Genomic DNA, 18,346 nt, shown 5'->3' with positions numbered 1-18,346 from the left:
GCCCTGCTATAGGACAAAGCAGATTCTTTTATTAACCAATGGTTGTAAAACATATTAACAGCATACAGAGGAGAATCCCACATCATAAGCAGAAGTGAAGTGGGGAAGTGGGATGAGTAACATAACAGGGAGACCCGAAGAAATGGCTTCTGAGTGGAGAAGAAAGCAGGGTAAAGGAGTGAGTCTTCTAGGTATGTGTGGGGAGGGTGGGGTATGTGTAACTGTGGCAGTTTCTAGCTGAAGGAAGGACACTGGGTTGAGTACAGAGAGTGAGTGAGTTTGGAGATGGGCCTTGCATAAGCTGTTTGGGTCTTAATTTATAGAGCAGTGAGAGCCACTTGAAAGTTCTGGTGAGCTGATGTTCTCACTCTGTTTTGCTGGCTTAGGGGGAAAAAACTAGAAAAATATAAAACTGGCAGATTTGGGGTTGAGTTCTATTTTAAACATTATATACAAGACGATATAAGACATAACTAATCACCTGAGTATTAGGGTTGAGATGAACAGAAATGTTCATTTTATCCCTCAAATCTTTGTCACTTTGGGAAGTACCAGTCTGACAGAGAGTTAAACACCTCTCCATGGCCAAAGGCTGATGTAGAATTTGCCACACCCTTTCTTGTTGTCTAGAGACGCCATGTCTCAAGCCTCTATATTGCTCAGGACTTGCTGTTGTGGGTTCTGCCGATGCTGCTCCATGTGCTCTGCCCTGCCTGCCACCCAGAGCTTCCCATCCTTTAGAGCTCTAGCTCCAGCCCCTGACCACTGCTCCTTCTTGAAGGGCTGTCTGCCTTCTGTTCCATATTTGTCACTAGAACCAAGGACAGTTTCAAGGGTGTCTTAAGTAAGGTTTCCATTGCTACAACGAAACACCACGACCGAAAGTCAAGTTGGGGAGGAAAACTTCAGCGTTGCTGTTCATCACTGGAGGAAGTCAGGACAGGAACTCAAATAGGGCAGGATCCCGGAAGCCATAGCTGATGCAGAGGCCATGGAGGGGTCCTGCTTACTGGCTTGCTTGCTTAGTCTACCTTTTTATAGAATCTAGGACCACCATCCCAAGATGGTACCACATTGATCACTAAATGAGAAAATGCTTTATTGCTGGATCTCAAGGAGAGCTCCATTTCCTCAGCTGAGGCTCTAACTTGTGTTAAGTTGACACATAAAACCAGCCAGTATAAAGGATATTAAAAATACTTAAGAAACTTAATATGAAACTAAAACTTTCTGCATAGTTGGATTTCTTGTTTCAGAGCAGAAGTGAAGTGGACACAGTATCTCTCCGGTGTCTGAGAATGAGCAGGGCAGTTGTTCCCTAGCCTTGTCGGTAATACCAGGAAATGAGCAAAACGGGCAGGGTCCAGGATAACATTGATCTTTACTGTTAATCCTTTCAGCCACCTTCTGCTTTTCCCCCCAAATCCCTTTTTCATTTGGTTTGCAGAATAGGATTGCATTGTAAGGTCTGTTTGCTACTTTTGAGCTTTAAAAATGCTCGTAATTATTTATTCTGGTGATAGGTTGTGCCACGGTTTACATGTGAAGGTCAGAAGACTTGTGGGAGTTGGCTCTTTCCATCATGTGGTTCTCAGGCATAGAATTTAGGTCATCAGGCTTGGCATCATACACCCCTACCCACAGAACCATCTTGTCAGCCTTCTGTTTGGAACTTTGAAGTAGTCAATCTGTCACATTTGCTAGTTTGAAATTGTTATTTTGGGGACACGGCTCTGCCCTGTCTGGTTCTGGAGAAGCTAGCTTTGTAGGCAGTATGGCAGTATAGGTGGCTCAGGTGGAGGGAGGTAAAGGTCGAGGTAGAATTGACTGGGACCGTAGTCTTTGCAGGTATAAAGGACAGGACCATGGATAGAGTTCCGGGGAGATGGTTGTTGACATGGGTGGGCAGCAGGTAACAGGGTTGTACTGGGAAGGCCCCTGCAGCCTCACCTCTGAAAAAACCAGCTTACAGCCCCACTGCCTGAGCAGCCTCGGTATTGTACAGAGCAGAGCCTTACTTCTGGTACATTTTCATTTTCACCTGCTAAGTTTGTGCCAGCTGCCCCTGGACCTTGTTTCTCCTCAGAAGTTCAAGGCTTTGGTGGTGTTTTTTGGTTTTGATTTCCTTTAAAGACAAGCTAATTCTTCTCTTTAAAGCTTTCTTCATACATACCTAGTCTCAGAATGGAAGATTATTACATGGGTAAGCACTTACAAATAACTGCCAGGCTCTCATATGGTAGAGTGGGACACATTCACGCCCCTCACGAAGTGAAGTTCAGTAGTTAGATGTGGCTAGTCAAGTGGCTTTGGCCTTTCAGATTTGGTTTGTAGTTGCCCTCTGGACCCATTACCTGAAGAAATATTCCAGATTTCTGTCCCCAGTGTGCTTGCTTGCTGGTTTGTAAGCATGCCTGAAGACGGGGGTGGGGGGGGGTGGGAGGGCTGGGAGGGGGTGGGACAGACTGCAAATGTAAGATGTTCTAACACCCCACACAGCACCTGGGGCAAGGAGGTTAGGGTTGGCTTGTTTCTGCCCTGTCTCTCCTGTAGTCCAGCAGTCTATAGAGAGAAAATAGAATTCTACACATATTTGTGCTTGGAAACTTCACATAGCTTGCATATCATTTATTGTGCTGTTCTGAACAAGCCTCCCAGAGATTGCTGGGATAGGCTTGTATTGTTGTCCTTAATAGAAACCTGTGTGACAGGGCTGTGGCTGCATCATCATCTACATTGCTGGTGACAGTGAAGTGTGGCCTTATCAGGAGGAGAATTCATAAGAGGCTGCCCTGGGACACCACGCCACTGTCCTTCTGTGTGTCCTGACAATGTTATCTGTCCTTTCAGTGCTGAGTATCAAATGTCTGTCATGAGGACAGAAATTAATTTAATGTCACCTGAAGACATGCAATTAATCTTTTAGAGGTTTTTATAATACCTTTACAGAAAGAGTTGCCAGTTTGGTGGATTTGGATTTTGGGGTTTAGAAGAAGATAAGGAAAATTAATTTTTCATCAGGGTTAATACAAGCTAGCAGGGCCACAAAGGCTGAGGAAAATGATTGGGGAATTTGTCAAGTGTTGTCACTCCAGAATAATGCTGCTTAATGCCTGATAGGTATAATCAAGGGCTGAGGTTCTATGGAGAGGGATTAATCAATTTGCCTGCTAGTGAATGCAACTCAGCGATACCGCCTCTTCATGGGCTTTGAAGAATAAAAATAAGATTTGATCTGTCAAATTGCAAGAAGCTCTGACAGTATCAGTAAGCATTTTTATCTGTACATTTAAGCCATTTGTTATAAATAAATTTGTCCTGCTAATGTTGATGGCCACAAACCTCATTTTTTGGTAAGATTAAGCTGATAAAAAGTATTCCCTGGGCTTACTTAATTCAGATGGGTATTTTAAAAACCAAATACTAGTCTAAAGAGACATTTTTATTGTATTCATTAAAAGGCAATCATTTTAGAGCAATTCAGCAGTATGTTTCTACATGGGCACACCTTCTTCCCCTTATCTGCTTTAGAGAAACTGTTGTGCCAGAAGTCACAGCATGCCCCATGATGCCTAGGAGACTGCTCGTCCTGAAGACTTGCTTCTGCATTGGAATGTAATCTGCCATCACTCGAGGACACTGGCTTGCTTACATCTCAGCAGCAGATTTCTGAGATGCCTATTTGAAGCAGTACCTTCAAAATATTTGAAGTATTTTAAACCGTGTGTAACTTCAGACTAATAATTACAGTTCTCTTTTCAGTGCTGGAACTGATTGTACAGGCCAATGTAGGGTCGATTTAGTTTGACTTGTCTCTCTGCATTACTATGGATATAGAAATGTGTTCCTGAACATGGTCTATTAGCATACCCAGTGATCATTTTCTAGTGGTAATCCAGAGTAAAAAAAAAAAAATCAGCTTTTCTTTGGACAAATATAGTATTTGTTCTCTCAATTGGGAAAAAAAAATGTTTCTTTAAGTTTTTTTTCTTTTCTTTTTTTTATTTTTATTTTTATTTATTTATTTTTTTGGTTTTTCGAGACAGGGTTTCTCTGTAGCTTTGGAGCCTTTCCTGGAACTAGCTCTTGTAGACCAGGCTGGCCTTGAACTCCCAGAGATCCGCCTGCCTCTGCCTCCCGAGTGCTGGGATTAAAGGCATGCGCCACCACCACCCGGCTTCTTTTCTTTTTTTCAAAAGGAAATAGGGGGCTGGAGAGATGGCTCAGAGGTTAAGAGAACTGGCTGCTCTTCCGAAGGTCCTGAGTTCAATTCCCAGCAACCACATGGTGGCTGACAACCATCTGTACTGAGATCTGGCGCCCTCCTCTGGCGTGCGGGCATACATTGAGACAGAATGTTGTATACATAATAAATAAATAAATAAATCTTTTAAAAAAAGGAAATAGATTGTTTCTATTTAAGCCTTGAGTGCTTAGAATGAGTTTCATAAAAAGTTAAAGTACAGCATTATGATGACTTAATTAGAACAGTCTAGTTGAGAGGTATATAAGCTTAGCAGTGGAAGGCTGACATAGGAGGATCACCACAAGGTTTCAGGCCAGCCTGAGCCATAGAAGGAGATGCTTACATTCTATAATATTTAAGAAGTGATTGGACTATCTCTTTTTATACATACTGAAGAATTTCCATGGTAAAATGTTTTAAATGACCTGCCTGTCCTCTCTGGGGGGAAGGAGTAGACTGTAGTGCCCCTCAGGTGGGCCTAGCTGTCCTCAGGTGGATCATGTTATGGTTCACTAGTTATTAAAGACTTAAATTATACTCGGCCATAGTTTGAGGTGCTTTTTCTGACAGCTAATATCTTGAAGGTGCTTTGTTTGTTCATGTGTATGTTTCTGAGAGATGTTCTTTAATAGGGGTCTTGGTATCTTTTCTTTGTGATGTCGGTGGCTTTGTGTTCCGTATGTTAACTGACTTGGAGAATGAACCAGAACATGGGCCTTCCATCCTCCCTTTTTACCTGAAGGAGACTGAAGTAGCTAACAATTTTACTTTAGCTCTGTGGTAAAATCCCCTGGGAGGAAGGGGAGTCTTTCTTTGTAAGAAGTGTCTTTTCATTAGCTGCACATCCTTGCTCTTTGGTGCTCTATCATCACTGTTTGCTGACTCAATTTGGGTCTATATGTGTTTTGTACGGTTGGCGCATTTCATGTAAGTTGATTGATACGATGGCATCGTGTTCAAATATTCCTTCCACTACGTGGGGGCATCGTTATGGTCCCTCTATTTTCCAGTTTGGAATATTTGTCTTTTGCCCATTTTTCTTGTTCAGGATAATCAAAGGAGTGTGGAGTTTGTTCTCAGAGCAGCCTTTGGTACTGATGGAGAAGAGGCTTCTCTGTTCCCACTCTTGAGTATGAGCTTCATTGTCTCTTTCTTCCTGCTTTGTTTGGAAGTGGGACTGGTTTCTCTTAAAGTTTCAACTTGATCTTAGGTCTTTTCCCCTTCTTTTTGTTATAACTGTAGTATTTGAATCCCTGAATTTTGATGTATTATATATATCTGCTTTACATGTTTTCTTTTTAATTATTGGTTCTTAGCATGACTTCCTTAGTGCTAGACGGGTACTTTTTAGCTTAGCACAGCCCTTCAGATCAACTTTCTCCCCCAGCCTACAGGCATGCTGAGGAAAGTGCCTGGAATCTGACTTTTTCAGCCTTCAGACAGGACCACAGCCCTAGAAGCTTGTGGGTCCATGGGTCGAGGAAAGAAAGGCGGCGGCAGCGCACACATATGCAGTCCTGGAAAGCAGCACTCTGTCACCTGTTTCAGTGTTGATTCCATTGCCCCCAAATGATTGTTTAGCAAATCTGTGAAGTTTTGGAGAGACCAGACTTGGCAGTTTCTGCATGCTGCAGTGAGCCAAAGCTCTGTCTCCTTGTAACAGTTTAAAGCTTATTTTTTTTCTTGGGTTATAATTACATTGGTGTAGTAGGAGGCCGCTTGTTTGTTTCCTGGCTGCCCAGACTCCAGAAATAATCACATAGAAACTATATTATTTAAATCACTGCTTGGCCAGTCACTTAAACGTATTGCTAGCTAGCTCTTAACATCTAGAATTAACCCATTCCATTATTTATATTTGCCATGAGGTTTGTTGCCTACTGGCAAGGTTCCGGCTGACAGCTCCTGTCTTTCCCTTCGGGTGGCTACACGGTGTTTCACTTGACTCCGCCTTCTTTCTCCCAGCATTCAGTTTAGTTTTCTCCGCCTAGTTGTATTTTGCCCTATCACAGGCCGAAGCAGCTTCTCTTTATAAATTAACCAATAAATGCAACACATAGGCAGAAGGACTTTCAACACCACATTAGTTGCTTTTCCTTGAAAGCCCGTTTGTCCATTAGCTTGTTTCTAAAAGATAAATTTGGAGGTTTTCTAAGTCTTGGTTATAATAAAATACCAGATGCTGGATATAGAAAAGAGGTTAAATTTGATTCTTGATTCTCCGGGTTGGGAAATTTCAGAGCATGGTACCAGGATCCAAATTCTGATGAGGGCCTCATGGAGGAAAGTCAGACAGGTGCTTGCAGAAGAGAGGAGGATATAAGAAGCCAGGTGCTTTTTGATAGCTAGTGGCATATCTAATCCATTCTCACAGAATCACATTAATCAGTTCATAAGGGTGCAGCCCCTTTGACCAAAACCCCTTTGAGTGAGGCCTGCACCGACAATTAAACTTCAGCATGGTTTTGGTGGGGATAAACTACAATCCACCTACAGCAGAGTGGGAATTGGAGATGTATATAGACATGTACTTCTTTTGAAATCATTTGCTAAGTCACCACCCGTTACTTTCATGACTGTGCAACCTGTGTGGAAAGGTTATCAACCACTAGCTGATATATGCCTCTTCAGGTCAGGAGGAGTACAAGTTTAGTGCCGCTTCTCAAGGCCCAGCATTCATTTCTAATAAGATTGCATTGTAACAGGGCAGAATTCTTTTCATCTATTCTTTCTGTCCTGCCCACCAGTCATTCTTTGAAACTTGCTGAAAACTGCAGATTGCCCATAGGTCTCGCCCACAGGCTGCTTGGTAGTACAGTAGACTCAGATGCCAGCTTGATGTGGGCATGCCTCACAGACATTCCTCATGGTCTTTATAGTCAGGAGCAATTGAGATTGGGAGTAGTAGGAACAGAAAACAGGTTGTAAATGTTTCCAAAGCTCTTAGCCCAGCACTTATGCTACTTCTCTGACATTCACCCACTATGAAACCTGCTGGTGGTATATATCCTCAAATGGGAGTCTCCTGCAACAGACACTGGGGTCAGGCAGCTTCCCTATTGTGGTGGGTTTGAGCAGCACCTACAAAGTTTTAAGACCACTACCTGTACACACTATCAGTTTTCAACAAAAGTGTTCTTGGTAATAAAAAATGAAGTAGTTTTACAATTTAACCAGTACAAATTAGGTAGTACCTGTGTTCATTGCAGCTCATTTAAATAGATATATTCGTTAATAGAAAACTTAACGTTTTAAATTTTAAAAATACTGCATTTAAAACCTTAACCACTGCCCAATGAGAAGTTTCCCTACTGGCTCCAGGGAAAACACAGCTTTGGTATTATTTATGTCTGAAAGGTTCTGTTTCGGTCAGCAATCGCAGTGGGCGCCAGTGCATGGCCAGAATGGTGAGCAGACACTGATCCTCCTGCTACCTTGTTGATTTCAGCAGGGAGGAGAGAGCGATGGCTTTTCTCACACAGAGAGCCAGCCCCAGCGGCTTCCCCAGCCTCCGGACATGAGACAGCAGCCTGCTCGCAAGGTGACGCTGACCAAGGGGAGTCCTCAGCAGCCCCAGCACCTGCCTGTGGGGCCCCACATGTACCCGGCTATTTCTCCAGGGATCAAAAGCATCCAAGGGATTCACCCAGCCAAGAAGGTACTGAAGTGGAAGGGTCCTGCCTCTTATAAGTTTCCTGGTCACTGGCTGAAAGAAATTGGAGTTAGGTGGTTTTTCTGGCATTTGCTAATGTTCACATTGGTAAATGAGCCATTGTTTTCTTAGTCCTGTACTGTACAGACAGTACTGGGCTCCTGTGTTCCTTCTACCCACTTGACCCCAGAGATGTCCCTAATGGAGAACTAGGACTGTGCCCTTCCTGCCTGCAATTACCCATCAGCTCAAGAGTACAGACAAAGGGGACTGGAGAGATGACTCAGAGGTTAAGAGCACTGACTGCTCTTCCAGAGGTCCTGAGTTCAATTCCCAGCAACTATAATGAGATCTGGTGCCCTCTTCTGGCATGCAAGCATACATGGAAGGAATGTTGTATACATAATAATAAATAAATCTTTGAAAGAATAGAGACATTTAATCCCAGCACTCGGGAGGCAGAGGCAGGCGGATCTCTGTGAGTTTGAGACCAGCCTGGTCTACAGAGCTAGTTCCAGGACAGGCTCCAAAGCCATAGAGAAACCCTGCCTCAAAAAACCAAAAAAAAAAGAAAGAAAGAAAGAAAAAGAATAGAGACAAAGTCCTGTGGAGATGTGGAGTCATGAAGGTGAATGAAGGTCATTTCCTCCGGGCCCAGCCTATCTGTGGACTCCTTACCCTTCTTGAGGAGGCCAGTCTAGTCATGTTGCAGGCAGCGAAGTGACAGTGTACTCTTCCTCAGTTTCTGGGGGAAAGGCAACCTTCTACTTTTCCAAAGCAGATGGATACAGAGTCATCCATGTCTAAGGAACAGGTGAGGCCAGGCAGAGGGAGCCTGGTGCTGGCGCTGCCCCTCTTCAGATGTGGGGTCTGCTCATGCAGTGTTCCATTTCACCTGTGTGTCCTGTCAGTAGATGACTCTGCTGCTACAGCAGGCCAGATGTGCACGTATTAGTGATAAATCCAGCAATAAAATGGTTGATCTCACAGCCTGTTCCAGGCTGCATTTCAGACCTAACCCCTGGCTGCATTAGAACATAGCTTTAGAAAATTTCATGTGGGTATACTAGAGATGCTTCACCCACCCTCAGCCCTCTTAGCTCTCCTTTAAGAGGCCAGTGGTGTTTCTCACTTGTTAGAGCTATTGTGAGGCATTTATAAGATAATTATGGCAAAACCTACTATCTGGTTGAAATTTGTGACTTCCTGTAATGAAAGCAGAAGGCTGGTTTATTCACTTTTGCGTTGTCTCCTGTGTGAGTCCTGGAACAGTCTCCACTTCCCCACAGCTTGTCTCACAGCAGTAGTGGTGGCCTTCTGTAGATGAACCTCTAGTTGTATTCCTCTAGAGATCCATACTTGTGGTAGCATTGCATATCCTAGGCATCAGCTATGGCTTTCTACCTTTTCTTAGGAGGTGGCAGCATTTGTTGAATTGTTCCTTTTAACCAAACGCTGGTACAGAATTAGGGTAGGACATGGGTGAGGTCCAGTGTGCTTCAGTTCCACTGTCTCTGCATTCCTAGTTAGATAACTGCAGAATTAGGTCATCTCTTTTTAATTGTTGTACTAGTTGAAAATACTGGAAATGCCAGATATTCCTTTTTAAAGGCTCTTCATTGTAGTTCCGACACTTGGGTGGCTTTGAAAAATGATGCTTTTGAGGTTCTTTTACCCCTTTTTGGTATATGATTATGTAAGAGCTCTGGAGGTGATTGTCACAGAAGACCAGGTGAAGTCCTGTTTCAAAGAGTGAATATAACTTGTCGTGTGTGACACATTATTGATGTTAGCGAGCTAGCACTGTGTATACCATGTGTCCATTAGCCTTTGCCATGGTGGGAAGAGTTGTGTGCTTAGGGCAGTTAAGATGGGTTCTGCCACACACACACACCCCTCCCCCGTGTGCTAATGGCAGCCAGTGCCTGTATCCTTACAGTGTTTGTATCATGAATGAAAGTAACACCAGAATCCCTCCCAATTATAGCTGCAGAACTCTGCTGGGCTTCCATCTTAGCCTCATTGTACTTGCTGGTGTTGCTTCAGTTAGCTATTAGGCCACCCTCTAAGGTTTGATTAACACAGAGAAGATTCTGTGACTCATAGCATGTCCTCATGAACCCTGGGCACATGCTTGCTTTGTACTTTATTAGCTACTACAGGAAGAATCCACTCGGGTATCAGAATACATCTTCTTTGTCATTACCAGGCCATCATGCATGGACGAGGCCGAGGAGTAGCAGGTCCCATGGGCCGAGGGCGCCTAATGCCAAATAAGCAGAACCTTCGAGTGGTGGAATGCAAACCACAGCCCTGTGTGGTGTCCGTGGAAGGACTCTCCTCATCCACTACTGATGCCCAGCTGAAGAGCCTGCTGATGTCTGTGGGGCCAATCCAGGTGGGTTTCCTGCAGGTGGTGACGATGCCAGTGAGTCATCTCTCCAGATAAAACCGCTATGTCATACGTGAGCACTGTGGGCCCTTGTGGGTTACATTGTATTAAGATGGTACTGGAGAAGAAAGAAGTAGTGCTCTAGTAGAACATATTATCCTTTGAAATCTGCCTCTGAAGTTCACATGTGTACACATACCTATCCTTTTTCTCAAATCACATTTTACTTGTGATAATTTCTTAGAATTTCAAATAATTAGCTACTTTGTCTTATTTTTCTGAAGCTCTCTCACATAGTCACAATTCTGATGCTCATTTTAGTATCTACAGGACACATGCAGCAGTTACTTGTACTTTGTTGTCATGTCCTTTCAAATGACAGAGTCTGATGCTTCAGGTCTGAGCTTATTACCAGTGGTGTGAAGGATGGAGACAGACATCATCCCATGTCTGCTATAGGCAAGTTTACCCTGCATTCTCTTCTGCAGGTAGTCTTCAGAGTCATGCCTGGCCAGTGAAAAATGCAAGTTACCCAGAGAATGTTACATTTCTGAGCAGAATGAAGGGCCTACTTTTACTTTAGTTCTTGACTAAGGTGTTTCCGACCTCCATTTACATATAGGTGTAGTGGTTCAGGCCTTTAATCCCAGCATTTGGGAGGCAGAGGCAGGAGGACTTCTGTGAGTTTGAGCCCAGCCTATTCTACATAACAGGTTCTGGGCTAGGATTATATAGCAAGAAAGATCCTGTCTCAAACAGATATGTTTCCTGTTTACTATTAAGAGGTCTTAAAGTGAATAGATTTCTCAGAGAAAGCCTTCTAAAACTGAGCCTAGTGTTTAGGTATTTGAGTTTAATGATAGCCATCTTCATTATGGGATTCTTGAGAGGCTGTTAAATTTAATTTAATATTTATTATTGAGAAGTTAACCTTCAGACTTTGGCTCCCACGTGTAGCAGGTGTTGGTAACGCTTTGTCTTTAAGGATAGGTGGTTTTAGCCGCTGTAGTGGTGCACACCTGGAATCTCAGCACTGAGAAACTCACACAGAAGGAGCACAAGTTTGAGGCCATCTGGGGTACATGTTGAGACTGTCTAAAAGGGGATAGATGCTTTCTGAGTAGTTGATTGTAGCATGGTTTATTTGTAGAAACAGAATTAATAATAGAGAATTGTAGATGTATTAACATGTCAGACAAAATAATAATTGAAAATTCTGGTTCACATAATAGCCCAGATTCCAACACTAGAGCCTGCACCATGGCTTCAGATGCTTGCTAAATGAAGGCTTGCTAAATGGGTCTTGTGTTTATTCTCACTTTCCAGAATTTATGCCCTAAGTGTGAGGGCAGCTGTAGCACTGTTGCCATGTGCCCTGGCTTCACCGTAAGCAATCCTGGGTATTCTCTTTACTCTGGTTATCCCCAGCAGATGGTCCAGTGGGACTCACAGGCTGCCTGGAGATAAATAGTTGAAACAATGTGACCTCTGTCTTACTTGTCTCATACAATAAGTTTTGTACTTTGATTAATATAAACCTCTTAAGTGGCTTTCTCCTCCTTTTATTTGCCACTTTGTGTATGTGTGTGTTCTGAAAACAATCAGAATAATTGTGTGCCACTTTGTGTGTGTGTGTGTGTTCTGAAAACAATCAGAATAATTGTGGTTTTGTTTTTTTTTTTTTGATTTTTCAAGACAGGGTTTCTCTGTAGCTTTTGGTTCCTGTCCTGGAACTAGCTCTTGTAGACCAGGCTGGCCTCGAACTCACAGAGATCCGCCTGCCTCTGCCTCCCGAGTGCTGGGATTAAAGGCGTGCGCCACCACCACCCGGCAATAATTGTGTTTTAAATGAAGTTGATTGTGGCCCTCCCCAGTCCCAAGCATAAGAGATGCTGCTGTTGATAAATGGCATGTGTTAGAGAGGAAGGCCTGAGAGCCAATGGAGAGTTTTCTAGGTTACACCACCCATGCCTACCCTTTAGATGAGTTAGAAGCTTCAGTGCTGTGTTAAACCCTGGGAGTCCCTGAGGAACTGATGGGCCAAGGCCTATTCACCCTGGAAGCAGAGCAGTTTGACTCCTTCTGGTCTTAGGTCAGTGGGATGGTTTTGAGTAGGATTGTGTGGATTTTCTCAGCATCTGTAAATTACTTCTTTTCTTCTTCTTCTTCCTCCTCCTCCTCCTCCTTCTCCTCTTCCTCCTCCTCCTCTTCTTCCTCCCTTCTCCTTCCTCCCCCTCCCCTCCCCTCCCCTCTCTTCCCTTTCTTCTTTTGTTTGGCTTTTCAGGACAGGGTTTCTCTGTGTGACCCTGGTTGTCTTAGAACTCACTCTATACACCAGCCTGGTCTTGAACCCAGAGATCCAACTGCCTCTGCCTCCCAAGTTCTGGATTAAAGGCGTATAGCAACCAAGCAAAACAAGGTCTCGTAGTATTTAATGGGTAAAGAAGTGACTGAGCACTTTTAATGGCTCAGCAGTTAAGAGTTTATATTGTTCTTAAAGAGGACTAGAATTCAATTCCCAGCACCCACATTAGGTAACTCATAGGTAAACATTTGATACATCTGACTTTCTTGGGCACATACACACACACTCAACTTTTAATAATTTTTTTAAGTGATAGAAATGTGATTTCAAGAGTGCTTGATTGCTTTGACAGGTTTAAATACAGATATCAAAGAAATGGTGTTAAGTGGTAGAATTAGATCTCCATCCAGCACTGTTGTCTTTCTTTGAGAAGAAGCAGTGTGTTTTTTCTCTTTGGGGAATTATATTTCAAAATGAAATGTAGGGTCGATGTGCTTTGGGTATGGCACCACCTAGTGCTCACTTTCTTAGTACTGGTGTTGGCCAAGAGGACACCTGTTCTTTCAAGCCTTTTACTTGAGAGAGTGATGGTAAACCATACTTGAGTACCTGTCAGAATTGAGAATTGTGTTTGGTCAGGCAGTGATTCCATAGAAACTTCTGATCTCCATTAGCATGCTACTGCCGAACACTCTCTCAGCTCTTCTAGACCAAAGGAGACTGGTGAAAGGTTGAGCAAGAGATAGATGAGGTGTAAGGCTCCTGATGTTTAAGTTTCAGATGGAGAGGGTGCAGTTAGTTGAGACCTGTGAGTCAGAAGTCACTCTGTTCTGAGAGCAGAGCCAGGTTAAAGCTTAGAGCCAAGAAAATAAGTTCACTGTAATTTCAAGGCCCCTCTGCTTGAAGAAATCTGTTTGCCAGGTTTTGCCTGAAATTGTTTTAAGAAGAAAATTAAGTTTTTACCCCATGAACCTGAGGTATCTGAGAACAAAAAGTCACTCCTTCCCATGTGGCTCAGTGACAATGACTTCAAGGCAAGTACTGGGTTTGAGCCATAATGTAGTGATAACTGATTCCTGCCTCTGGCCAGATTTTCATTTTTTGTGTTAGCATTTTGTTTGTTTGTTCTAGTAGTTCTGTGGACTAGATTGAAATGCCCAGCCTTGTGAGTTTGTTTCTCACTGCCATATTGACTATTGGAAAGGTAGCTAGCCAAAGCAGTGAGATAACAGGCTCTGGGGCCTGCATGACTTAAGATCCCGTTTTGCCATTTCTCAGTGTGCAGCTTTTGTCAGCATTCTCACTTGCAAGCCAGGTTTGCTACATCTGTAGAAATGTAGAGCTGAGAAAAATCCAAAGCTCTGGGGTACAATGTGCCATCCATGCATAGAGTCCCTCACCCAGAGTGGACACTCGGTGAATATGTTATGTATCCAGTGCCGTGTGGCCATAACCCATTTACTCTGTGGTAAACCAGGGATAAGAGTCATTCTTTAGACAGATGAGGACACCATCAAAAGGCATAGGGAAAGAGTTTTTACCCATGGGTACCTGTGTCAGTCTCAGAGTGGAGAGGGATCTGAATATCATACTATAGGGTAGAGTGCTACTCCCCAGCTAATCAGCAGCATTGCTTTGCACAGGTGCCCAGGGAGGCAACGAAGGACAGGTAGCTTGTTTTCATGTTTCAGGTGACAACCTCGCCTGCTGCTTTGTATAGAAACTTAAAATATGTAATTGCTCATATTCTATGTCACAATTGGCATTAATTGTCTTTGTTTTCTTCCCATAGAGTTTACAGATGCTTCCTCAGCAGCGGAAAGCCATAGCCAAGTTCAAGGAGCCAGCCCACGCACTAGCATTTCAGCAGAAATTCCACAGGTAGCCTCTGTGCTCTGTAGTTGGTAACTGCAGGGGGGGGGGGGCGATGGGATGAGGGAGTGCTGTACTGTATAGAGGTGCAGACCATGGCTACATATCTTTCCTGTAATCTACTTTTGTTGTCTGGAGAAGGCCCATTCTGCTTTCATATACCTTGGGTTTTTCTCATTAGGTTCTACTTCACTTCTGTGCACGTTGGTGAATTGCTGCCATCAAGAGTTTGTGTTAACTGTTTTTTCAAATTTCCACAGGCACATGATTGATCTGTCCCACATAAATGTGGCCCTGATAGTGGAGTGATCTTGAATGGGAAAACCTGACCTCATGCTGCACACACTGTGGAATTTCTTCAAGGAAGCTATAGGTTGGCACAGGATCTCCAGAAGTGTAGGTCTCTCCAGTCTGCAGTTTGCCATCTTGTCTGCACGCCAACCAGCCACAGGGTGATTCCAGAAGCGAGTTAAACTGGTGGACATGGGATTGGAGTCTGGTGTTAGATCGCTTTGAATTCTGTCGTCCACAGAACTCTGTCCTCATGTTCTCTTGTTTCCAAGTGCTTACAATGCATGTAGACCTTGTTCTTCATGATCCTACTATGTGATTGGTCACAGTATTAGATTCAGGAAAGAATGTTACCAGCTCAAATTCCAAGGATTTTTCCACAGTAAAGAATATTTGATAATGGTTGCACTTATCTTCAGTACAGGCTAGAAAAGAGTTCTCAACCAGGCTTAACTGGAGTGATCTCAGAAAGCCCTCACAGGCTCTGGTAAAACAAAGGTAAAAATTCGAGTGATTATGATTGCACTCAGCTGCCCTGGAAAGCCAGGGTGTGAGATGGGTGGCTGGGAATGGTGCCATGGAAGTGGCAATTCTGCTTCTTGTAAATACCTCCACAGTGCTGCCTGTCTCAGCAGAAACTCTGAGGTGGGCACAGTGCTAGCTAAGCAGCGCAGGGAGTTCCAGGTCCAGTGGCTCTGTCACCTCACAGGCAGCCCTCTTGGCCTAGTTTCTTGGCACAGGTTGAGGCACAGCTTGAAAGGTGGTCAGACCTACTTGGCCCTCTGCTCTTTAAATGCCCTAGCTCTGTAGTGTGTGCTGTCATTGCTTTGATTACCTCACTGTCCTCCAGGGCTCTGAGTTTCCTTTGGGTTGCCCTTCTATCACATGCGGAGGGATGGATTTCTCAGCAGGGCTGGATGCTGCCCAAGATAAGTGGGTCTGTCCACATTAGTCATTTTGGTCAGTTCTACCAGGCGAGACTCACTTTCTAAAAAAACATCCCATGGAAGTCCATGCTGGGCAGACACTGAATACAGTGCCTTATTATGTTTCCCCATGAACGCTCAGTGTTTGGGACATGCTCTAAACTGGGCAATGACACTAGGACACACTCAGGACTTTTAGTTGTATTTTATACCTGTGATTTTATCTTTCATATCTTAATAGGACTGAGGGAAGTAGAGGTCTGTTGTCATTTACTGTCGCTGGGTAATGAGGAGTAGGTGTAGGATGTGAAGTCGCTGGCTTCCACAGCTGAAGTTTTACATTACGTTCTCAATTAAGTTGCCAGTGTTAAGAACCGGAGAATGGTATTCCAGGCCCTGTGAAACTTCATAGGGCCAATTGTGAGATGATATTATATGCTAGCAAGGAGCACTGGGGGCAATATAGTAGTTACTTGGGTTCCAGGCAATTGAGGTGAGGCATTTATAAGATGTCCTAGAAGACCTTGTGGCTATGGTGCCACCTCTGACCACAATGCCTCTGCCTCAGCCCTGGCAGGTGCATTGAGGGCCAGCCCCACTGGGCCTTTACCAAGCTTGCCCAGTCCATCCAAGTGCTATCTGGTCACCCCACTGTCTCTCCCACTCATTTCTCTTAGACACAGGGGTCATTAAGATATTTCACTAAATTGGTGAGTTTGATAATATGTTAGCTCTATTTGGACAAGATAGAGGCCATGTAGGAGATTGAGGATTAGGACACAGAAAAAGAAGTTTAAGATGTTTGCTTCTTTCTGAAATAGTTTTGAGTGCTGGGCCTTTAAAACCCAAATCTACATTTTTTTTTATTTGTCTGAAACATAGGCACTGACGCATTGAAGTCATTTAAGGAAACAACCTCATCAGCAGCACTCTTCACCTCAGGCCCCAGGGCCACTTTGTGTGCGATGAGGTATCCAGGAGCATGTGTGTCCCTTAACTGTCTACACACATGAACTAGCTTTCTCTATATTGCAGTGTCCTGAGAGACCAGCTCCAAGTACTGCTTAGAACAGCTGCTCACTCTGGCCTTGGTACACATCCACCAGGTGTGGACTGTCAGACCAGGAGGGCCAGCCTTAAAGGCTTAAACTTCTGTGAAGGAAACCACAGGAAGTGAAAGAAGCAGAATTAGAAAGAACGTTCCCCACCTGCAGCGCACTTCTCACAGTGAAGTCAAACCACCACCCGAACTCAACCCGTGGAAGATCTGCTGCAACCATTATCTCTGTTCTTTCTTTATCATGCATTTAAAATGAGAAGGAAAAGCATTAGCATTCTGTGTAAATATGGACCTGTAAGATTAAAGTGTTATTGGAGATGCTTTCAACTCAAACAGCAACATCTTAGCTATTTGTTAGTTCTCTTTTTTGTTGTCTTATCAAAGTTTAATGGAGACACTTTCATAACTGTTGTTGTGTACATTCGATTTTCATAAAGATGGTAGTAAGTCAATACATTAACCCTCATCTGTGTATTATTTGTTCACAAGTTCCAGAAGGTTGAAGGAATGATCTCGCATCTGTCCTTAGGTGGAGAGTAGGGGGAGGGGACGAATAACTTTCCCTCTTTGCCTTGTTTATTTTGTGCTGTAATGATTGTGAGTTCACTTAGCTGCTTACCTCAACATAACCTTGTGTTGCCCTTGGCTTGGCCACATTTGTTAAATCCTTATTTTGAAACTCTTTTTGAGGGGGAAAATCTTACCTTTTCTTTTTCAAAAGAGATTCTGAGGTAAACTTCCACCCTGCCCCCCCCCACAATCCAAATAGGCAGCTTCTTATGCAGGTCCTGTGCCCATACCTTGCCGTGGAGGAGTGTGGTGGATGGGGTGGGAGGTGGGTTTTCCATGACCATTTTCATCTGGATAGCTCTCATGTGATGTGCAAAGGTCCGGGATGGTTGTCTGAATCAGGATGGAGCTTAGGTCCTGCACCCAGGGGTGCGCCCCCCCCCCCCCCCCCCCGCAACATTCTGCCTGAAGCAGGTAGAAGAAGATTTTGCTGCTCACGGAAGCTGTCAGGGAACCTAAAAGGCATGGGAGGGAGGACTGGACAATGGTCCGGTGGGCGAGGATCGAGTCTTAAGGATGGGAATGTCAGTGATGTACACCTCCAATGGGACCCCAAGCTTGGTCCTTCAGTAAGGCGAAGAGCCCCACAGATGAGCAAGTGAGGGAATTTTTGGAGTGACATAGGCCAGTTGAAGGGTCTTTCTTGGAGGACTAGGCTTAAAGACTATACCTGTCTTCTGTCTTTTGGTTTTTGTTTTGTTTGTCTTTTATCTCCTTGTGGCAATATTGGGAAGGTAAGCTTGATGTAGACCATTGGCTTCGATGCTAGTCGAAGATAGGTCCTAGTGATGTAAAGGCACTAGCCCAAGAGGTCTATGCAGTAGCTAAGTATTGTTCTTGGTCATTATTGGGTGCTCCGAGGCTCTTTTCTCCGTGTCCTCTGACCCAAGACAAAATGAACGAGTCAGTAAGCACATCCCTGTGCCAGGCTTTGGGCCACAAAGGGCGGCTCCGTTGCTTGCTGTTTCCCTTCCTGGGAATCAGCTTTAATTCCTGCCTCTTACTTGTTGGACCCAGCTTTGACTTTGCATC

The 18,346-nt window shown here is 44.0% G+C and overlaps 1 protein-coding gene across 4 annotated transcripts in view; it reads left to right on the top strand.

The window, feature by feature from the left end:
* Rbm33 (RNA binding motif protein 33) overlaps positions 1-17,704 on the top strand; it is a 102,261-nt gene extending 84,557 nt beyond the window's left edge. For 2 of the 4 annotated variants that reach the window (XM_075955660.1, XM_075955662.1), the window contains 4 exons: positions 7,698-7,904; positions 10,108-10,296; positions 14,388-14,476; positions 14,728-17,704. In XM_075955660.1, coding sequence (XP_075811775.1) covers positions 7,698-7,904; positions 10,108-10,296; positions 14,388-14,476; positions 14,728-14,776 — 534 coding nt within the window. In that variant the 3' untranslated portion in view covers positions 14,777-17,704. Of the gene's footprint in view, positions 1-7,694; positions 7,905-10,107; positions 10,297-14,387; positions 14,477-14,727 lie in introns of all 4 variants that reach the window. The other 2 variants (XM_075955659.1, XM_075955661.1) reach the window with 1 other exon arrangement.
* The last annotated feature ends 642 nt before the right edge of the window (positions 17,705-18,346 follow it).

Source organism: Microtus pennsylvanicus, chromosome 21 (assembly GCF_037038515.1).
Source record: "Microtus pennsylvanicus isolate mMicPen1 chromosome 21, mMicPen1.hap1, whole genome shotgun sequence".
NCBI classification, from domain to species: Eukaryota; Metazoa; Chordata; class Mammalia; order Rodentia; family Cricetidae; genus Microtus; species Microtus pennsylvanicus.
This window is presented reverse-complemented; position numbering and strand designations above follow the sequence as displayed.